The 19510-nt window shown below is 38.6% G+C and overlaps 1 protein-coding gene across 46 annotated transcripts in view; it reads left to right on the top strand.

The window, feature by feature from the left end:
* NRCAM (neuronal cell adhesion molecule) overlaps positions 1 to 19510 on the top strand; it is a 167605-nt gene that overhangs the window by 101832 nt on the left and 46263 nt on the right. For all 46 annotated transcript variants that reach the window (XM_052789329.1, XM_052789332.1, XM_052789331.1 and 43 more), the window contains 5 exons: positions 2044 to 2155; positions 5233 to 5417; positions 6856 to 6987; positions 18117 to 18260; positions 19229 to 19340. In XM_052789329.1, coding sequence (XP_052645289.1) covers positions 2044 to 2155; positions 5233 to 5417; positions 6856 to 6987; positions 18117 to 18260; positions 19229 to 19340 — 685 coding nt within the window. The remainder of the gene's footprint in view (positions 1 to 2043; positions 2156 to 5232; positions 5418 to 6855; positions 6988 to 18116; positions 18261 to 19228; positions 19341 to 19510) is intronic.

The raw sequence follows: 19510 nt of genomic DNA, 5'->3' as shown, positions 1-19510 counted from the left end.
TAGCATTTAGTTAACTAACTTCATCTCCATGGCTACTTAACCTTTTGCTCCCTTTTCAGTTTCTAATAAAGGTATCTATTAGTGCTGGTGATAATACATACTTTAGAGAGGGACTGCACAGTGTGATCCTTTCAAATATTTAATGTTTCAATGTTATTGTGACATGTGGCTTATAAAAAATATAAACTTTTATAATAAATGAGTGCTTTCACACTGGGACAGACTTTAAAAATTGCCTATTTGATTGCTTCTGTACTGTGTTGCTTTTTTTATATTTTTCCTCTAATTTACCTAGTAGTTTGATATGTTCATTATCACTAGGACTATTCAATATCATATGCTGCATAATAAATAACAACAATTAAGCATTTAACAGATGCACTTCACGTTTAATAGCTTATTGAATGTACCATTCATTTTTAACATACTTCATAAGTGTAAAACTGGAATTAATTAAAATCTAAACACTTCAATACTATCTGTATGAATAACTTCATAGGGGAAAGATGAGTTTTGTTTGTCTGGTGTTTAAGCTGATCTTTATCTTAACCAGTGTTGAATGGTCTTTTGTATATTGTGAATTAAATCCTCCTGAACAGGTGTATGTGTGTTTCGCAAGGCTGACTTTGGAGCAACACTGATACTGTAACACTTGAGGTTCTGGACTCTCCACTTGATATTGTGTGAGATAGATAGAAAATACATGATATTTATTCTATTTTTGTCTTTTTCCTTGTCAAATGAGGCTTTGTACATAGTAAACCATAACTTATGGGAATCTAAAATAAAACAGGGCACAGAATATTTTAATTCTCTGCATAAAAATAAGATGTCATTCAGGAACAAACAAGAAATATGTACCTGAACACAGAATGATATATTAGCTACAATTAGTGAGGAAGACACCATTTGGTTGGCTCCCAACTCAGAAATACCAGAGGTAATTCTTACGAATTTTCATAGTCTTGCAAAATGAGTCAGCAGTCCTTAGTAGTGCCGAAACTGGGTAGATTGACTGGGTTATTGCCTGTGACTATCAACTGCGTTCTTGACTCTAGACCACCCTTTTCTCCCAACTTTAGGTTGTTCGTGTACTAGTTTTTAAGGAATTCATAGCACATACTGTATTAAAATTAAGTGTTCTTTTATGTTAATCTATCAGTAAATCCTGTACCTTAATAAACAAGAGTTTATTATGTTTCTGCTCACATTTTCAAAAAATACAATAATTTACTGTAATGATTCAGACTGCTACTGCACTTTAGAGCAATTTAATCCTATATTTTAAAATTGCTATGAAAGAACATTAGAGTATTTACAGAAAGCACGCTTATTCTGACTCTATAAAGCCAACAGAGTATAATGTCAGAAATGGGTCCTGTATTTATAGCTGTCTCTTTACTGTGGTTATTTCTTGTGGGTTAATCAATGGTTCTTTATTACCAGACTGGGGAACAGTTTGTATTAAAGTCAAATGTATAGTAAGAGGAGAATACAAGGCTTAACTTCTGAAAAGACGCCTTACATTGTCTAGAAAATACTAAACAAAGCATATTGTGAAGTGGAGTGTACCTTTTAACCCCTTGGTTTATATTTCTGAATACAATAACTTTGCTTTGTTTGTGTTTTGATGGAAGCCCAGAAATTTTTGGTAACTTTCAGTCTTACACTATGACTCACATCACTGACCTCTTATTCCCCATAATAGTTCTGCTGAAGTAAGTAGGGGCTGCTTAGGATTAAGGCTCAGCATCTATCCATCAGGCTGCATAGTTGCCTATGTAAAAACTATGTATCAATTGCTCCCATCTTTAATAATAACATTTTTCATGTATGTGTTCAAAATTATAGCATTTAACAGGTTGAGATATGTCTGTCAAAAACCTAATCTGTTGAGCTGTGTAGCTGTGTAACACAATGATTCTTGATTAAATGGCCAACGTGGAGCAAAATCTCTGTCCAAAATGTGAGAATGGATGTATGCATTTGACCAGTATTAAAATAAAATTTAGAAATTAATTATTTTATTTTTTCTTGTTCCAGTGAAGCCAGTTACAGAGAGGCAGCCAATTCTTCTAACACCAACAGGTAGCACAAGTACCAAAGTGGAACTCAGAGGAAATGTGCTTTTGTTGGAGTGCATTGCAGCAGGATTGTGAGTTACTTTTTAGACAGTGTTATATTAAATAAAAATACAGAAACAGAGGGAAACATTTCAGAAATGTTTAAAATGTCACCATTGTATAAGCTTAGATATTTCAAAGAAACAGAAATGTAAAATGGAAAGAGTTCTTTTAAGGAAGCCCACCATTTACTTGGGCATCAGCATATTTAAAAACTGACCATGAACATGAGTATGGCCTCTGCCTTCTCATATCCCCAAACCCTACACACAGGATTCAGGTTGTACCATTGTTTTTTTTAAAGGATACAAGCAAGAAATGCTATAGGGTAAACTTGGGCACACATCTGTGCTGTACTCCTTGAGAAGCTGGCGTCTTGTGGCCTGGATAAGTGCACTATTCACTGGGTGAAAAACTGGCTGGATGGCCGAGCCCAGAGGGTAGTGGTGAATGGGGTGAAATCCAGTTGGCGGCGGGTCACGAGTGGTGTTCCCCAGGGCTTGGTGTTGGGCCCTGTTCTGTTTAATATCTTTACTGATGATTTGGATGAGGGGATTGAGTGCACCCTCAGCAAGTTTGCAGATGACACCAAGTTGGGAGGCAGGGTCGATCTGCTTGAGGGTAGGGAGGCTCTACAAAGAGATCTGGACAGGCTGGATCGATGGGCTGAGGCCAAGTGTATGAAGTTTAACAAGGCCAAGTGCCGGGTCCTGCACTTCGGTCACGGCAACCCCATGCAGCGCTACAGGCTTGGGGAAGAGTGGCTGGAAAGCTGCCCGGCAGAGAAAGACCTGGGCGTGCTGGTTGACAGCCGGCTGAATATGAGCCAGCAGTGTGCCCAGGTGGCCAAGAAGGCCAACAGCATCCTGGCCTGTATCAGGAACAGTGTGGCCAGCAGGAACAGGGAGGTGGTTGTTCCCCTGTACTCGGCACTGGTGAGGCCGCACCTCGAGTACTGTGTTCAGTTTTGGGCCCCTCACTACAGGAAAGACATTGAGCTGCTGGAGCGTGTCCAGAGAAGGGCAACCAAGTTGGTGAGGGGCCTTGAGCACAAGTCTTATGAGGAGCGGCTGAGGGAACTGGGGCTGTTTAGTCTGGAGAAAAGGAGGCTGAGGGGAGACCTTATCGCTCTCTACAACTACCTGAAAGAAGGTTGTAGTGAGGTGGGTGTTGGTCTCTTCTGTCAGGTGGCTGGAGATAGGGCAAGAGGAAATGGCCTCAAGTTGAGGCAAGGGAGGTTTAGGTTAGATATTAGGAAAAATTTTTTTACTGAGAGGGTTGTCAAACATTGGAATGGGCTGCCCAGGGAAGTGGTTGATTCACCATCCCTGGAGATATTCAAAAAGCGAGTGGACAGGGTTCTCCAGGACATGGTTTAGGGGGCATGGTTAATGGTTGGACTCGATGATCTTGAAGGTCTTTTCCAACCAAAATGATTCTATGATTCTATGATTCTGTAGAATTGCACTCAGGAATCAAGCCTCTGGTTTTTTCTTAAATTTACAATCGTTAGGTTCTCAAATTATATAAAAATAGATAAGAATCTGCCTTCTAATCTGAAAAAGCTGCTTGCATATGCTAATAATTAGTTAGTAGATCAGCTAGGTGGGAGTTTTTAGAACATAACTTCAGCTCCTTACATCCAATTTCTCATTGTAATTGAGTTTAATTGGTACTTGTTTCTTCGATGTAATGCAAGTTTGCTTCTGCTGGTTATTGTGCAAGTAGAAAATGACTAAAGAGCAATTTAAATTAATGAATTAGTTTGCTCTTAAATCAGTTTCATTCTCAGGAAGAAATCTGAGAATAGATTGGTTAGTGCAGACGTGGAAGTTCTTTAGTACCTATTTCAGGAACTGTAAACATGTTTACAGTGCACAAAAGCATATAATGCAGAGTGCTCTGAGGTAGCCATGAGGAAAGCCAGTAATTGCAAATGATGCAGCACAGCATCATGCACGTGTGTTCCCTTGCATAAGCTGCATAGGGCACGCTCATGCACAGCTTGACGTGGCTTGATACAAGCATCAGTGCAGTGTTTCTGTCTCCGCTGTGGTCTGCTCAGGTGTCTGCATCAGCACCACTAGCAAAACCACACCTATGAGTGGGAGTAGCATCAGCTCAGGTAATCTTCATCTGTGATATAGTTACATGCTTTTTGACAACCCTGCAATAACAGTATTCAGCGATCCGAACTGCAGTAAAATGGCTGGATAAAAATGGGGGAAACAATAGAATATTATACATTATATGGTTTTGTGTCTTTAGCTGTTGTGACTTTTAAAAAAAAAAAAACAATTCAATGAGGGAAGCCTACATAGTTGTCCACAAAGGGCCAGATTCAGATTTTGTTTAAAATAACTATTCCTAATTACTGATACCATAATTAAAAGTCAACTTTGCTAGGTGTCTCTGTTGTAAAATATGTGATATTAGACTGCTAAGGGAATATTTGCCTTGAGTCACTACTATCTGAGAGAGGACATTCTACTCAGTAAGAAACACCTTGAAATTTCTTGTAATTTTAAAAGTGTATCTCCATTTATTTGGACAACTTTCAACTTCAGTGGACAGCATGGGGCACAGCCAAGATTTAGACATGGTGCAGTGACGAGTAGCTATACTTGACTCAGCACTGGCTTTTCTTCTTGATTTCTCATAGGAAATATTTCTGTCTCCTTACAGCTCTGGTGTAAAACTCTATGATGTTCATGAAGCATTAGGATATTGCTCACACAAAGGACAATTACAAACTTGTCATTATTTAGAAGCAACCTTTTAAAGCACCATGAGCATCAATTTAAAAATATAAGTGTAATAAGATTTGAAATACACTTGTATTCATTTATTAACCATCACAGTTTCTGGATTAATCAGCAGACAAATGTATTCTATAATTATTAAGCCTACGAACAGATGGCCATTGACAGTGTTAGTGAGGCTTGTCATTTCCTAGAAACAAATGCTGGCATATTTTGCACATTTGCTGGACGTGCCCCAGAATCTGGGTAAGGGCTCTTAAAATAATTATTTGTAAAATATATGTTATTGAACTCTTGCCTTCCTTTTCTGCAGTCCCTAAATTCAATCTGTGCTTTTTCTTCTCCAGACCCACACCAGTAATACGCTGGATTAAAGAGGGTGGGGAACTGCCAGCCAACAGAACATTTTTTGAAAACTTTAAGAAAACTCTCAAGATTATAGATGTTTCTGAAGCTGACTCTGGGAACTACAAATGTATAGCAAGAAATATATTAGGTTCTGCTCATCATGTCATTTCAGTAACTGTGAAAGGTAATACTAAAATAATTCTTAATGTAGTATTGTCAGTGTCCAGAATGCAAGACTGAAGAAAGCTTTCTAGGATAAAGTATAGCTGAAAGCATGAATGATAATGGTAAAAAAAAAAAACCCTGAGGAAGTGATCATTAAACCGACTGAATTCTACCACTGGAAGGACTTTACTATCTCTAATCTCTTTTTGTTTTTTTAATGTGTTATTTTGTAAAGCATAAAGCTAAATTGAGATTGTACTGTAACAGTAGTAAAATAATTTCTTAGCATGTACTAGTGCTGCATTTATTTTAGATCGTTTGATTATCTGTCATTAGACTTCTTTCCCTTGTTTTTGTATCTTCCTCCCCATCTCTCTTCATCTCCTTATTTTCTCCATCTTTTCTGCTTTCCATTCGTATAGCCCAGATTCTTTCTCTTCTTTATTTTACTATTGTTGAATGGTCTTATATTCTTTTTTCTCTCTTAATCGACATTTCTGGTTTTCTATCTTCATGTTGTTTACGCAAGATGATGTCTTACTAGTTCTAAAAACACTTACAGTGTGTTTGTCCAAATAGGAATTGTAAGTATGTTTTGAATACCATGAAACAAAAAACCTCGAATGACAGCTAATTAGTCATTGAAATAATCAACTGTAGTGCTTAGTTTGCATGCTAAGTAGCCATTTATTTTGTTGTAGACCAGCATCGTTTTATGATCACATTCAACCTCCTTTTTAAGAGCAGAAATTTAATTTTCTGTTTGCATCTGTCCATCAATCCAAAATCTGAAATTTAATTGCAAGATGTGATAACATATGGTATTTGTGGTTAGTTATTGTAAGAGACAGAGACATAGAGGAATATCTTTTGCTAAGGACAGTGTTCCATCCATTTTGATCGCCGTGTGTTTTCAGCTGTCTCAGGTAAACATCTGGCCCCTCTGCAATCACCCATTGAATTCAGCGAGATGGAGGATTTTGCCATTTCTAAATTTCACCCTTGACATGAAATCTTTTTATGTAATCAAACCTAAATTCCTTTCTAACAGTCTAACTACCGTGAGCATGGATATCTCTGAAATTAATCAGAAGACCACTCTAGTCTCTGCAGATGCCATAATCAGATAAATTTTGCTTTCTTTAGGAAAGGCAAATTAGATTCAAAGCAGGCAACCCTAAATGAAACAAAGAACCTCATGTTGCTTATCTCAGAATTTTAATGCAGTGGGTAGCCAAGAGCTCAGTTTAGCCAAAATATAATCTATCGGTTAATCATTGAGTATCACACACACACATATACATATACATATATAAATAAATAAAAAAAATTAACAGTATAAGTCTATATTTATACACACCTTCTTTGAATTATCTTCTGGTTACCATGACTGTGCCTTATGATTTTCTGTACATAATTTTGGAAAACAATTCTTGTGTTTCTCTTCCTAACCCCAGCTGCCCCATACTGGATAACAGCACCCAGAAACTTGGTGTTATCTCCTGGAGAAGATGGGACATTGATCTGCAGAGCTAATGGCAACCCAAAGCCTAATATAAGCTGGTTAGCAAATGGCGTTCCCATAGCAAGTAAGATTCTTAATTACCTTATGGGAGGATGAGTAAGAGGATATGAGGAATATCAGGATTTTTTTTCAAATATAAATGAAGAGCGTGTATTTGCCTGACAGGTAATACTAAATTATAAATGAGGTGATAAAAATACTGTGGTTCATAAAAGTGGAACAACAAAATGTTCTTCTGATGTGCTTGAGAGCACTAAAGTTTGTGACTGTACTCCTGGTTATTCTGTCTGGTGTTCTGCTGGTAGTGTCCTTGTCGAAGTGGGGCCATAGTAACAAAGGTGCACCATGCCCCTTTGACAGGGGTATTGCTGGGGTGTAATTTTTACCATTGTGTTGCCATGGCATTTGTGTTTTCTAGATCACTCCTTTGCCACCCCACTGCAACACTGATTTTGTCTAGGAATCGTAAAGGTGACAAAAAGTCAACTCCTACATCTGTGGATGTACAGAGCACTTCTGCAGGATTTTCAGCTTAGAGTATGTTTGAGCCTTCCAGGCTTCAGCACTAAAAAGCAGGAGCAGCAAAACTGACTGAATGTGTCAGCAAGTGCCTGGCAAACAGCTTGTGCCAAGTAGGTGTCAAAGAAAAGGGACCCCTAAGGCAGTGAAACAGCTGTTTCTGTGCGCATAGATAAGAAAAGCAACCCTGAATTGGTGATTGAGTCACTTAATTGTTGCAGTGTTATGACTTAAAATGCTGTATGACAGACACAGATAGCTGCTATATATAGCACAACTTTACTTGGGAAGAACTTGCTGGAGGACACTGCAGTGCCGTTGTCTGTTGGGTTTGCACTCCGCATAGCCTGTACCGGAAAATCACACTTGGTTCTTCTGCCTTTATCCTTCCTCTTTCACAAAACGATATTATAAAAACAGACAATTTACCCTGTCGAATCGTGAGAGATAATTACTCTAAAATACTGGCCTGTGCTGACCTATTGAAAGTATGACAGTGTAACTTTCAGGAGTTTCAGGAGATGTTTAAGTCTGTTGATGAAGTAAATGTCATGGAGTTAGGGACATGGAGGAGGATTGTCTACAGTGAGAATCTAGGAAATAGCAACAGGTAAATGAGAACCCTCATTAGATATATTCAAAATATTTAGGATACAAGAGAGATTAAACTGAACTGGAGGGAAAAATATGCACCTTTGGAGGGAAAAATAAGGGTATATATTGAAACAGAAATATTTAGCAAAGAACCTGTTTCAGGAATCCTAATTAAATGTAAGTTGAGATGTCTAGCCTGAGATTTAAAATGAGAAGTTTCCATTCATTAAATAAGTGTAAGCTGACATTAACCACCTCATCAAACAATGGTATTACAGGAAAACAGGAAAATATCACTGTAATTTTGTATTGTATATGTTGTACCTATATATATAATAACGTGTGCCTTATAATCAAAGTTTGGTACCTGTCCTGCTCTTTCCTTTCTGGGTTTTCGGTCATCTCATCTTCCTTACTATTTTCTTTATAGTTACCATTAAGGTTTTTGGTTTGTTTTGAGGAGATTTTTATCCTGCTGTCCTGATAGTTTAACTCTTCTTTTCAGGCCTCCTGACTAGTAAAATCTTTTTTCAGCTGGCTGTGAGATTCAACCTTTGCCTTGCACTGCTTCCTTGTCAAAGCTGTAGGGCATGCTGTTCAAATGACAGACAAGTCCATTTTCCAGAAATCAGTGATGTGTTATGCATTCTTGCAGGATAGCAGTAAAACATTAAGAAACAGAGAGTGTTCAGAAGCAGCTGCAGGATGCCACCAAACTTCCCAAATATGAGGGCAGCTTATATTGGCTGGCTGGCCTTGAGGAATCAGTACTGGAGTGTTATTGAAGGGAACTCAGTAAAAATTAAGAGACTTTAATTAAATTACCCACTCAACCTCAGTAGGAAAAAAAAAACAAACCCAAAACCAAACAGAACAGAACACAGGAAATAAATGACTGGGTAGATCAGCCATCAGCCTTATGTTGAAGGTCACTTTCACTGCTGAGAAAAGCTGAAGTTTTATCCACCTTAAATATTTAAGTGCAAGTTGTTTGGATGCTCCAGTACACTGAGTCTGTCAGGGCATCTAAGAAAGAGAAGCATCGTGATCACAGAAAGTGCAGTTCTTAAGATTCTTGTGATTTTGTATTATTCTGAGTTATCAAAAGCTGGTCTGGAAACTACCAAGTACAGTGTGCCTTTTTGTTCACTTGTTACTAAATTACAGAATTGAGCCCCTCTCCTTCCAACTGAATTATTAGTAAATCACTGTAAAAGGAAACTAAAGCAGCTGTTTCAGTTTCAGGGCAGTGCTGAGAGAGCTACACCCATGGCAGGATTTCAAAGAAAAAGAGCTACATTTGAATTTCAAAGCCTGCTGTCATCATATATCCCACAATGTGCCTCCTGTGGCCCAGTAATCTGTTTGCAATACTTTAATTTTCTATTGGAAAGCGCAACTGGGAGATGCTTAATTCTTCCGGTTTTGTTTTTCCATAATAGAGTCAGACAAGGAAGGGGGAATATTGAAGAAAGAACCATTCGTCCATATCTCAGCCAAAGGTTGAGGCTTAAATACCAATAGGGAGAAGGGAAGAATAAAGGAAAACGTGGTGTATCTTAAGCACCTATGAAAAAAAAAAGCAATGGTGTAAATTTTGTTCTAGATTATATTAATCAGAGTAAGAAGATATATTTAAAGGAAGATTTTAGGTTTCTTTGAAATATTTTAATTAATTTTCTTCAACAATAACGCTTAAAAGAAGAACTCCAGCATGTCTGAAAAGAAAGCTGCTTCAGACATGCTGCAGTGATAAGGACCTAACCTCCTAATATTTACTCACAGGAGTAATTTGAACTCACATGCACAGTCCCGTTGAGGTCAATTAGAATTACTTTGGCAAGTAGCAACTGAAAGTTCAGGCCATGACTCTGCCTTGCCTTGTGCTTCAATTAACACTCAAGATCTGCATTATTTATACTGCTGCATAATCCATTGTGTTTTACTGCTTAGATATTCAGCATGGTTTTACAAAAGGGAAACCATGCATGAAGTATCTCAACTTTTAAGAAAGTAGCAGCCCAGATTAATTGGGAAGGGGAAGCACTTTCTTAATTGGACTTCAGAAAGGCATTGCAAATACTGCACAAAAGACTAATTTATTGGTTCAGTGGTTTATAGTTCATGATGAGCTATTAAATATTAAATACACACACTTAGATTTATACAAAGTAGTGCACTGAAAGGCACTGTTTATCTTCTTTCAACATGTTCTTCACTTGTTTATATCACATTTCACATTGAATCTTAGGTTTTAGTTAGTCTCCATTAGTAATCAGATTGAAGGGAGAAACATTAGCCCTTAGATTTCCTTCGTGAAAGGCCTTGATAATCCCTGGCTCAGAGATTCGTCATCTATCATGTTCTCTGTGAGTACACACACAAGCTGTTCACCACAGCCATGGGAGGGTGGGGAGAAATCCTGCTGGACTCTGATGCCCTGAGGAGTTCAGTCTTGGAGAGGAGAGGACTGCCAGGGCAGACATTTATCCACTGCTTCTGCTGTCTTTGTGTTGGAACTGTGCATCTGGCGTAGGAGCTGCAGCAGATATGAAAACCTTTGATAATCAGGTTTTTTTATTCTGCACAAGATAAAGGATGGTCATGGCTAGTGCAGGTAATAGCCTGCTGTCCCTTTGCAGGTAATACTGCTATCAGAATCAGAAACTTGGAAACAAGGATTTCAGTGTTCACAGGAAAATATTTTGCTGAGGAGCAAGTGAGGTCGATAAGGAAAGCAAAAGGGCATCTTCTTCCATGTCCCATCTCTTCCAGAATTAAGTCTTTGTAAGTTCACTGTAAGAGGTAGAGTGAAGCAAAACTGGATTACTTAAGTTTCTTGTTTTTCTTGCTTGGGTTCAGTCTTGGTTTGACCTATAAGTTCTCAAGTGATGCACTATACTGCCCACCCTTGGTATTTCACTACCAGTTCTGTGTTCAACTCCGAAAGCATAGCTTCCAGCCCCCCCCCCCCCAAAAAAAAGAAGAAAAAAGAATTCTAGTCACATAACATTCTCTAAATACGTAATATGGTATTCAGTCAATATGATCAGAGATGTGAGAGAACAGATCTGTCTTGCATAATAGCCCCTGATTTGGGCTTTCAGATGTTATGAGGAAAGTCAGCTACAGCCAGAGGAATGTTAACTGGATGCTCATTCATAGACTGTATGATTTATGATCTATAGAAAACTAGGAGGTCCCTCCATATGGGACATATCTTCTTATCAAGCTACCTCGATGACTACACGCTGGATGTTCCTCCCATTTTTCTTGGCTGGTTGGTTGATAATGTTAAGTCCTGGTTCTATCACATTCTCCTGTTGTCATAGCTAATAGATGTCCAAAATTATACAAATAATTCTTAAAAAAATCCCAATTCAGTCATTCAATTGTAGTTAGTTTTAATCACAGAGAGACTTTTCTAGCTTTGAAAATGGTTACCATATTCATAAATTATTCAGGAATGTGAGTTTTTAGAAGAATAAGCAGGTCAAGAAGAATGATAGGATACTTCTAGCAAAAGTTACCATAATACAGATGATCCTGTGATCCTGTCAGAACTTGAAAAGCATACATGAGCACCACTATACAAGGACCATATGTTTCTACATTCATATCAGAAAAAAAGCACCTAACCTTCTGTCTTTGCTTTCTTCATATATTTCCACAGTAACAGGGTCTTCAAAGCTATCGCTGAAGTTTGAATTGTTGAAAATCATGGCTTAAGAGCCAGTACTGATCTCATGCTCCCATTTACATTCACTATTATTTGTGCATAATCTTAAGGTCAGAATTATAGTAATAGTAGAACTACAACAACAAATGTTCAGCATAAAAATCTCTTGCAGAAGAGGAGTCAGAGATCACTCAGATCTGATCTAGTAGTTAGTTGATTGAGTTCTAATCAGTAAATTTATGTATGTAAAATATTTAATAAGTACAGATGGATTGGCGATCAGTACTCTACTACACTTAAAGTTAGTATGGGATACAAAGATTATTGCGAAAGCTTACTATAAGTATCTTAAATGTTACATGCATGCAAAACGATGTCACTTACCAACCCATTGATGTCTGGTGTCAGGTAAGGGATCCTCAAGGGGTAACCTTGAGAGGTGTCCCTTCTCAAGGGGAGATGACCACCGCGCAGCCAGCTGCTGTGGAGAGAGAGCTCAACGGGCCCTCATGGCTCCATATATTTATAGTGCAAAGTGGTTGATTTGTAGTCAGATTTTCTGCTGTGTTAATGCCGTTGTGGCCGTTTATCAGCCCAGTCTCCAGTCAAACCATTTTTTGGGGGGTTGGTGCTGAGTCCTCACTGATAGCCTCATGCAATAGGATTAACTTTGATTAGGCCTACTTGCTGAGCACCTGCCTGCACCAAAGTTCAGTTAGTTCAAACAGGAGGAGTGCATCCGTCACAAAATCTAAATTAAATAATTGTCTCAGCTTCTCTGAGAAACTAATATTCTGCTATTGATGCTAAATGATAGCTCAGCTTTATTAAAGAAATAAGTGACTAAGCACTATAACAGTTAAACAACAGACTTTGTGTTATTACATTTGTTTTCTAACAATTATACATAGTCACTGCGAATGCATAGCAGGACTGATTACTTTTGAATCATAACTTTGATTTGCTAAAGCAGATGCAGGCACGTAAAGACAGTAATGAATATTTCTGCTCTTTTCTAAAAAGAAATTATTCTCTGCTTTCACTGTGTTTTTCTGTGACATTTTACTGATCTAGGTAAGATTACCTTTGGCTCTTACACATGCCAAAGATGTATGTGTTCTCATTGATACATGGAAAAGCAGGTGAGTAATTTTGCCCCTTTTTTTCCAGCTTGTTTTCAGCCAGAAGGAATCTCTAGTACAACATCTGAGGATGACATCAGCATTTTCACTATAGAATAGAAACAGTTAGTACTCACATATCCTACAAACTATGATTATAATCCATAACATGCTTCTGGGAAAAAATATATACTACCTTAGGTTATATCATACTTCTCAGGCAAGAAAACCCACCCTAGTTCAGTGCCCTCTGGGACCTGGAGTCTGAGTTAGTAGAGCTGAGAACTTCACATGTCAGCTGGATCTCATACTCACTTTGTTGTATTTCAGAATGTGGTAACAATATAAGGAATGATGGTTTTTACGTTATTAGCTTTTTTAAACAATAACAAATTACAGAATCACAATCAAAGGTATATACCTCCTTCCCAGCGAATTATTTTCAATCTACATTGTTTGTTAGGTTATTTTAAAACCACAATATCACAGCATAGTTGAGGGTGAAAGGAACATCTAGTCCAACCTGCCTGCTTGAAGTAGGGTGTTATCTGCATCTGGTTGATCAGGACTGTGTTCAGACAGATTTCGATTATCTCCAAGGACATCCTGTTTCAGGGTCTGACCACCCTCATGATAAAAAATTTCTTTTTATGTTTGAGTTAAAAAACCCCACAACTCCAAGCAATGGATTTTTTTCCCCAGTTTTACACAGAGCTTAAAGATCTGAGCTAAAGAATTTAAAGTCAGTAGACCAATTTCATGTCTTAATAATTTTCTGCCCAAAATACATATCTTTCTTACAGGTGAGGCTGAAGTTTGTATCATTTATTTGGACTGATAACATTATATTATATACTGCATCGTCAGTTGACAGTTGTTCTGTTCTTCATTGTGTTTAGCTTCCTGAATTTGCATAAATGCACATTGACCAGCAATTAAAATTGATAGGGAAAATTAAATACTTCAACAGGAAAGGATAAAACATCTCAACAAAATCTGGATTTTTTTCCTTCCAGTTTTAAGCATAATAGTGTGTTTTAACATTTTCTGTTCAGAGAGCACATATCATTCTGTCTCTTTCTTCCAGGAAAAAGTAATAATGGTGCCATAGTGGTTATTTAAACATACTAACAAAAGTAATTGCTTGGCTGTCTGAAGTTTATGAAACAGATGGAAGTATGCATTCAGATGAACAGAAGATATTCCAGGGTGCTGATGACTGTGACAAAAGTATCTGATGGAGGCTATACCTTCTCTGTACAGGAATATGCTGTACATGGCTGTAGAGTCAAGGAGCTGTCTTATTGTACAAAGTGATGGAAAAATTAGGTGAAACCAGGCAATTGGGTCTTTGCCCAGAAAGGACATAAACACATTCATAAGCTGAGACTCAATCTTATTGGGAGTAAATGTTGGCTGTTACAGGGCACATGCTCAACTGTCTGTTACAGTAGCAGAACTCCTATAGCAAGTCCTCGTCATTCATTATCCCGATTGTACAAACCCATTTTAAGCATTATGTAATTCTTTGCTATTTTGCCTATCAGTGCCAAATTCAGATTTGTCAAACGTGTCGAAAGCATTTTCTCCTTCTCGTGCAGCTATCCTGTTAACGTGACCAGAATCCTCATAAAGGCAAACAAGCAGTGCTTGAATGGCCCTGCCATCGCTCTCTTTCCCCAGAAAAAGAAAGGAAAAGGACATGAAAAGAGCTGAAGTACTGCATGCCTTCTTTGCCTCAGTGTTTACTAGCAAGACTGACCTTCAGGAATCCCAGCTCCCAGAGACCAGGGGGAAAGGCTGGAACGAGATGTACCCTTGGTCAGGGAATATCTAAGTAAACTGGACATACGTAAGTCTGTGGGCCCGGATGGGATGCACCCACAAAGTGCTGAAGGAGATGGCAGATGTCACTGCAAGGCCATTCTCGATAATCTTTGGTCATGGTAACTGCGAGAAGTGCCTGAAGACGGGAGGAAAGCAAGTGTTACTCCTATCTTCAAGAAAAGCAAGAAGGAGAACCCAGGGAACTGCAAGCTGGTCAGCCTCACCTTGATCCCTGGGAGGGTGACGGAGCAGCTAATTCTGGAAACCATTTCCAGGCACATTAAGGACAAGAAAACCATCAGGAGTAGTTAGTGTGGCTTCACCAAGGGGAAGTCATGCTTGACCAGCTTGATGCATTTCTATGATGAAATGACTGGCCTGGTAGATGAGGGGAAGAGTAGTGGATATTGTCTGCCTGGACTTCAGTGAGGCCTTCGACACTGTCTCCCATAAGATCCTCATAGACAAGCTGTTGATGTATGGGCTGGATGAGCAGACAGTGAGGTGGATAGAAAAGATGGCTGAATGGCTGGGCCCAGAGAGTGGTGATCAGTGGCACAAAGTCTAGTTAGAGGCCAGTAACTAGCGGCGTACCCCAGGGGTCAGTCCTGTTTAACATCTTCGTTAACGATCTGGACGATGGGGCAGAGCATACCCTCAGCAAGTTTGGTGATGACACAAAACTGAGAGGAGTGGCTGATACACCAGGGGGTCATGCTACCATCCAGAGGGATCTCAACAGGCTGGAGAAATGGGCTGACAAGAGCCCCATGAAGTTCAGCAAGGGGAAGTGCAAAGTCCGGCACCCGAGGAGGAACAGCCCCATGCACCAGTACATGCTGGGGGCTACCCAGCTGCATAGTAGCTTAGCAGAAAAGGACTTGGGCCATCCTGGTGGACACCAAGTTGACCATGAGCCAGCAATGTGCCCTTGTGGCAGAGGCTAATGTTATCCTGGGCTACACTAGACAAAAGTATTGCCAGCAGGTCAAGGGAAGCGATCCTTCTCCTGTCTGGACGCAGTCCTGGGCAACTGGGTCTAGGTGGCCCTGCTTGAGCCGAGGATTGGGCCAGATGACCTTCAGAGGTCCCTTCTAGCCTCAGTGATTCTGTGTGTGTGAGTGCAGCAGTGGGTGCTTAAGATCGTTAAAGCAGCCGGATGATAGAGCATCTAACTTTCAGGGCCTCGCCCTGCAAAACACAGTGTAGTACATGAGCAAGGACGTGTAGGTTCTGTTGGCGTTGTGTGGGAGGATGGGGCGTGTGAGAAGACAGATTGTTGAATAGATGCCAGTCTCAACAGGGAGCTTTCTAAAATCACTGCCCTTCAGCGTGCAAGTGGCTAGACCAGTCAAAAGGAGGCACTGACTAACCTGACACTTTCCTCTGTTTTTTTTCTTCCTCTTGGGACCCACAGCTTGAAGCCATTTTCTGAGAACAGACACCTGCCTTCTTTCCTTCAAATAACTGAAGAGGGTTGTCTCTTTTTTTTTTTTCCTTAAAAGGCAGTGGGAAGGGAAGATGCTACCCTTCTTTTTATATGATAATTTAATGGTTAGATCATTCTTTTAAGATCCAGTTCCTTCTTCAGTCACAGAGGATTGAACTAATGGCTTTCATCTCTCTGAGATCAGCCTGTAAGGTATTACGTATGGGAGTGTGTGTGAGGGGGGGAGTCTGTGCACCCATTAAAGATCTGTCTGTGTGCAGAAAATGCTGCAGGATTCAGAGGGCATGAGTGGAGGGAAGCCCAGAGCCCGGGGCAGGAACTAGCCATGATTGGAACAGCCGTGGGCAGATCTCCTACCTCCTGGGAGGGCGGTTGTAGGTATTTTCCATTTAACGGTGATTTGTATGCAGAAACAGACCACTTCTCACAGATGACTGGCCTGCCTGCTGGGCTGCTCACCTGCTCCGTCTATTTTCAGCCCATGAATCTTTTAATGAAAATGGCATTTACATAGAATGGGAAGTAAAGCAAAAGAGGAGAAAAATAAGTGCCAGCAATCCAGAAGTCTAGAGAATAAGCATTTAAAATTCCAGTAGTACCTTATTCTTCCTTTCTGAAATTTTTGAATTTGTGATGTTGATTTGAACTCAGAATGATGGAAGATAAGAGTTAAAAATGTTCTTCAGGCATCTGTTTGGAAATTGATGTAGTTACTTCACATGCAAAATGGCCTTAGAGTTCACCCAAGATGGAAATACCTGTAAGCAGGAACACAGAACTGTGGTCCCCTTCATCTGGTGTCTTCTCTCTTAGAGAATTCAGTAATAGATACTTCAGTAGATTTGAGAAGTTGCAGGAGAAATTTCTCCGTTTTCTTTGCAGCTGGTACTGAGGTATTGTCTGAATCGAAAGGTTTCGTCACTTACAGAAAATAGATGTTAATTTAGTTAATTGATCTTTTCTATGAATCCAAAGAAATGAGAAGTGATTTTATGTGGAAAAGTCTTCCACAAATATACTTACTTTCTCAAGCTCCAATGAAGTATAAGGGTGTCAATTTTGATGATGCAACCAAACTATGATGCATTTATTTATGCATATAAGCATTTATTTTTCATATTAGTATATCAATAATTTTACCATTGTTTCATTATTAATAATACATTGATCTGTTTTTATTTAATATTTTCTTAAAATATTAAACTATAGTTTGTGCATTTTTATGCAGTGTGGTGTTACAAGCTAAGTTTTTCTCCATTGTACCTCTATAATTCCATCCAGTTGTATCATAACTGACAGCTATTATTCTTCAGTAATATATTAGAATTTTTTTTTCAGTAATATTCTTGACTCTTCTGGGATGCAAGGGCTTTTTGACAGCTCAGGCTACTACAGAACAGTTGAGGAAATGGCATTGTATAATCCTTACATAATGGAAAGAGTGCCACCTACTGAATTACTATCAGTGCTCTTGTGAAGACGATTTTGTGTGAAAGAACTGCTTATGCTTTACTCTGAGACAGTTTTCAACTGAGTAAGGCTATTTTTATATTTGGAGAATTATTTCTGGTATAACAATCGATTTGCAAAGCTCAAACTTTTAAGTCACAGAGGACTGTGTCATTCTAACAGTGTTTTCTTTTGACATTCAGAAATATTTTCTTATTTGTCTAGATGTTGTCTGTATTTGCCTGAATCTTGTTATATCAGTAGTTTTCCTCTGTATTGCGTGTAAAATACGATCTCAGCTTCACCTCTTTGAAAAACAAACAAAAACCCTCAAAAAATGGGAACTCTACCATTCCGAGTTAAATATTTGTAGAATTGGAAGAAATTCCTTAATCATATTGAAGTCCACATCTTAACCAGTAAACAGTCACCCAGGAAAATAGAAAAAAGTACATACTGGTCTTTCAAATTGTTTCTTCTTTTCAGAAGTATGAAACATATCATCCAACAGCAGTTTAGGAAAAGCAATTATTTTTTTTTCTTTACACCAACAGTTGCCCCAGAAGATCCTAGCAGAAAGGTAGATGGCGATACCATTATTTTCTCACATGTGCAAGAAAGGTCAAGTGCTGTCTATCAGTGCAATGCTTCTAATGAATATGGATACTTGCTAGCAAACGCATTTGTGAATGTTCTGGGTAAGAAACAGATTTTAATATTTTTAAGTTTTCTTGTGTATTCAGTTGTCTCCTGCTACTACACGGATTGCATGCTCAAGCCTTGCTTGAAGTCTTCAGTGGGAATGGACGTATTTCCTGAGCCCTGTAAAAGGCAAGGGTATATATACCTTGGGTTTTGTAGGATATTCCTGAATTTCATTTTCGCTATTCCTGAGTAAGGACAGTTGTAAAAGCTGGAGAAAACTTGGAAGAAATTTTATCACTTTTGTTTGTTTATGTAAATCAAGCAAATGGAAGCATAACAAATAAGGTAGGAATTAATATTCCTGAAGTTAGTATCTTTCAGTACACTTTCATTGTTTGTGGATGCTTTGGATCAGTTAGATACGTGATCTCTAAATTGCTGTTGCAAGGGGACATGATTATGCATTTGTCCTGAAGGCCTCCCAAGAACGTGTTTCTACTTACAAGATATTGTGGCCTTTCTAATTTTTCTCACTGAATTTAACAAAGCTAGTAGTGAAATCCTAGGCAGAATGGCTTTGAAAGACTTTCCTGCAGGAACTGGCAGATCTTTTGATTGAGAGACACTGTCTTTTAAATGAAAGAAAATATAGGTGTTTCACCAAAAATACATCTTATCTTCTTTTTGCCTGCAGGTTTGTTTGGAATTATGTAGTTGAGTCTGTTCCCAGGATTTTCTCTTGAAGTATATTATGATTTTAATTTTCCAACTGAGATCGTTGCTTTTGGTGCCCATCCCTATTTCTTGTAAACAGGGAAGAAGCATTTGTTTTTCACAAGATAATTATCCTACATTAACATTTCCTCAGGCTACTGGCAGTAGAATGTATTTGGACCTAGACTGAGACCAGAAATCACTTCAGAGAAGGATGTTAACATACAATTCTTTAGGCCATTCTTGATGTCTTAGTATTTTGTAGTTGCATCTTTGTATCTATATCCAGATATCTTTGTCTTTTCAGCTGAGCCACCAAGAATTCTAACTCCTGCTAATAAACTGTATCAAGTCATCGCAGATAGTCCCGCATTGCTAGACTGTGCTTATTTTGGTTCACCTAAGCCTGAAATTGAATGGTAAGCTATATATGTTGTGCTTAAGTTATGTAAAAGGAACCAGTTATATCTATGGAAGCAAACATTTAAAGCTTTAAAACTATTTTTGCTCTATTTACAATTTAAAGATAGTGTATTTTTAAATATATGCTGATTATAATATGCTAATACAGCATTACATATACTTAACA

Source organism: Harpia harpyja, chromosome 6, assembly GCF_026419915.1.
Source record: "Harpia harpyja isolate bHarHar1 chromosome 6, bHarHar1 primary haplotype, whole genome shotgun sequence".
NCBI lineage: Eukaryota > Metazoa > Chordata > Aves > Accipitriformes > Accipitridae > Harpia > Harpia harpyja.
The sequence above is the reverse complement of the archived record's forward strand: the minus strand, read 5'-3'. Positions and strand labels throughout refer to the sequence as shown.